The sequence below is a fragment of the Akebia trifoliata genome, chromosome 11 (assembly GCF_017979445.1).
Source record: "Akebia trifoliata isolate Shusen 1 chromosome 11, ASM1797944v1, whole genome shotgun sequence".
Lineage (NCBI taxonomy): Eukaryota > Viridiplantae > Streptophyta > Magnoliopsida > Ranunculales > Lardizabalaceae > Akebia > Akebia trifoliata.
Window position 1 is genome coordinate 10993652 of NC_141385.1, and position 2555 is coordinate 10996206.

General features: G+C 32.0%; 1 protein-coding gene across 1 annotated transcript; it reads right to left on the reverse strand.

The window, feature by feature from the left end:
- Positions 1-275: 275 nt before the first annotated feature.
- LOC147390900 (uncharacterized protein At4g00950-like) lies at positions 276-2335 on the reverse strand. The gene is made up of 2 exons (XM_086458677.1): positions 1655-2335; positions 276-555 (listed from the first exon to the last, which is right to left on the reverse strand). Exons 1-2 carry the CDS (start codon positions 2237-2239, stop codon positions 478-480), a joined length of 663 nt encoding a protein of 220 aa, XP_086314803.1. The 5' UTR covers positions 2240-2335; the 3' UTR covers positions 276-477.
- Between the last annotated feature and the right edge of the window lie 220 nt (positions 2336-2555).

Genomic DNA, 2555 nt, shown 5'->3' on the forward strand with positions numbered 1-2555 from the left:
GTAAACCTAGACTCGAACAAATTTATTTTGATTTTGACTCGGTTTAGACGCAATCAAACTAGATTATCGGATTCGATCCAAACAATGGGTTTCGTATAAAATGTACATAGCAATCTCGAGGTTACTTTAGCATTATTCTTAAAAATTGCATTTTTCAAATAAATTCATTTTTTGTGATAATTTTCTATTCCCAATCAATCATTTGGAGACCACCCCAAAAGTCAAACGTAGATAAAGGAGGATTGATTAGTTTAATATAATAAGTTATATAAGAGTAACAAAGTAATAATAAATAACTAATCACACAAACAAACCATAACTGATGTTTTCTTTGTTTCCTTGATTTTACGCTATTTAATTACAGAAAATAAAAAATAAAATAAATAAACACAGAAATAGTCAACGAGGCGGCTGAAATAAAAACACCACGTGGCAACACGTGATGGTTGATTTGACATTTATCACTGATGAAAGAAATCAAACTGTGGGCCCATCTTTCTTCTTTTTCCTACCGTTCCATGGGACCACCTGCTTAAGGGTTCCATAAATGCTTGCCTGTATTCCACATCATTAATAATAATTAAATTATTATTTAATCATTATAATAGCAGAATTAGTTGAAATTTGAAAAGACACAAAAGGGTTATTAAAAAAAAAGTGCAAAATTAGATTAAAAAAATATTGATTTATTTTCCAAAATTAATGTCTTTAAAATTACAACAAAATGTATAAGAATGTTCATATGGAGTTATGGAATTATGGATTATAACATTTCAATTGAGTTAGATTATGATATAAAATTTTGTTAAACTCAATTGAGACTCTTATGTTTGATGAAAGACTTAGAAATATAAATTTGAATTTCTTTCCATCTAGAAAAGATGGACACAATACTATAAGATTCATGTTGTCAAATCCCAAATGTATTACGATCCCAAGAGAAAAATAAAAAGAATGTAAATAAAGACATGGAAGTAAATTTTAACTCATTCTCAATAACACAAAACTTGTTTTTTGACAGATTATCATTCCAAATCTTTTAAGTACAACTTTATTATTATTCTGTTTGTTAAATTAATTGTCGAGCTCATTAATTTATGCCAATGTTAAAATAAGGTTGATAGCTTATCATAAAATTAGAGAGTTGCTATTGCCACACCAATACTTATGTAAATTATCGAAGAATTCCACATAGTTGGTGTGGCAATAGTAACTCTCTAAAATTAAATGGTGAAACTAATAATTGATAAACATTGTGATATAGAGCTTGGATTGAGAAATATTATTTAGAGAAACAAAATTTTTTTTTTACCATGAAAAAGAATAACTTGCCTTTAAAAATCACATAACTTTTTAATAAGAGAAACCTAAATAATTTTAATATAAATGAAATAAAAATAAGAAAAATATATAAAAATAGCTGAATTTTTCCAATAAATTACATCTCTAAAAAAAAAAAAAAAGTATGTCCAAATGGGTCTAATCTCAAATAAAAAGAAAATACTAAAATGGGTTCAATTCACATAAAAAATATTATTAAAAATAAAAAGAGCAATAATTTAAATAAAAAAATCCATCATAAAATGGATAACAAAATGATTAAATGAAGAAAACAACGTTTAAGAGGAGGAAGTTGTGTTAGTGGTGGACTTACCCACAAGTTAGACCTTGTTTGAGAGAGACTCAAGAAGCTCCCACTCCTTTTAAACCTAGTGATCTTCACCTTTGTACTCCCAACACCACCACCATCACCAACCATTAAAGAAGAAGAAGAAGTAGATGAAATGTCAAAATTATCCTCACCAACGTTTCTATTTCCCTTCAAACCTTTCTTCCCCCAGTAACCAACAAAGTACGCTCTATCCTTACTCTGCCCTTCTCCTCTCTCAAGACTACTAAAAGAACTCTGACGCTCTCCACTAAAAGAAGCAGAGTAAGATACAGACCTACCCACATAAGGTCCATCCAACACAGTTGTGGGTGAGGGTATATTGGTACTTTTAGACTCTGTTAAGAAGAGCCTTGGAGGTAGTTCAAGGTACCTAGCACTGCTAGCCTTGGACAAGTTTGTGGTGTAGGTTCGGGGCTTACCTGGTGCCTCTTCCCACTGGAATGGAACCGAAGCTGGTGGTCTAAGTGGTGGTGTTAACATACCTGGAGGTTCGGGTGATTGGCTTGGAAGTGAGAAGAGGGAGAGCTTAGGTGTGGAGCTTGGTTCGGGGTCTGGCTCGGAATCCATCTCTCTGATGGTTTGTGTTCTTTTAGTTTGTTATAAAGAGGAGAGTATGTGAAACAAACGCTCCTTTAGGCTTCTTGTTCACAAGAAAAGTGAGGACTTTTTCATTTCAGTTCACTTGAAATTACGTAAATAACCTTGGGACTAAAGGACATGAATGAGAGACTTAGTTTGGGAGATATTAATGGTCAAAAATTCAAAGTGATTGAGTGATTATGACCGTTGGATGAAACTTGAGAAAGATCAAAGCTGAGTAGCTGAGATGGGATTGATTGACATTGGATGCTTACGTGTGAGAGTATTTCTTTCTGTCTTTATC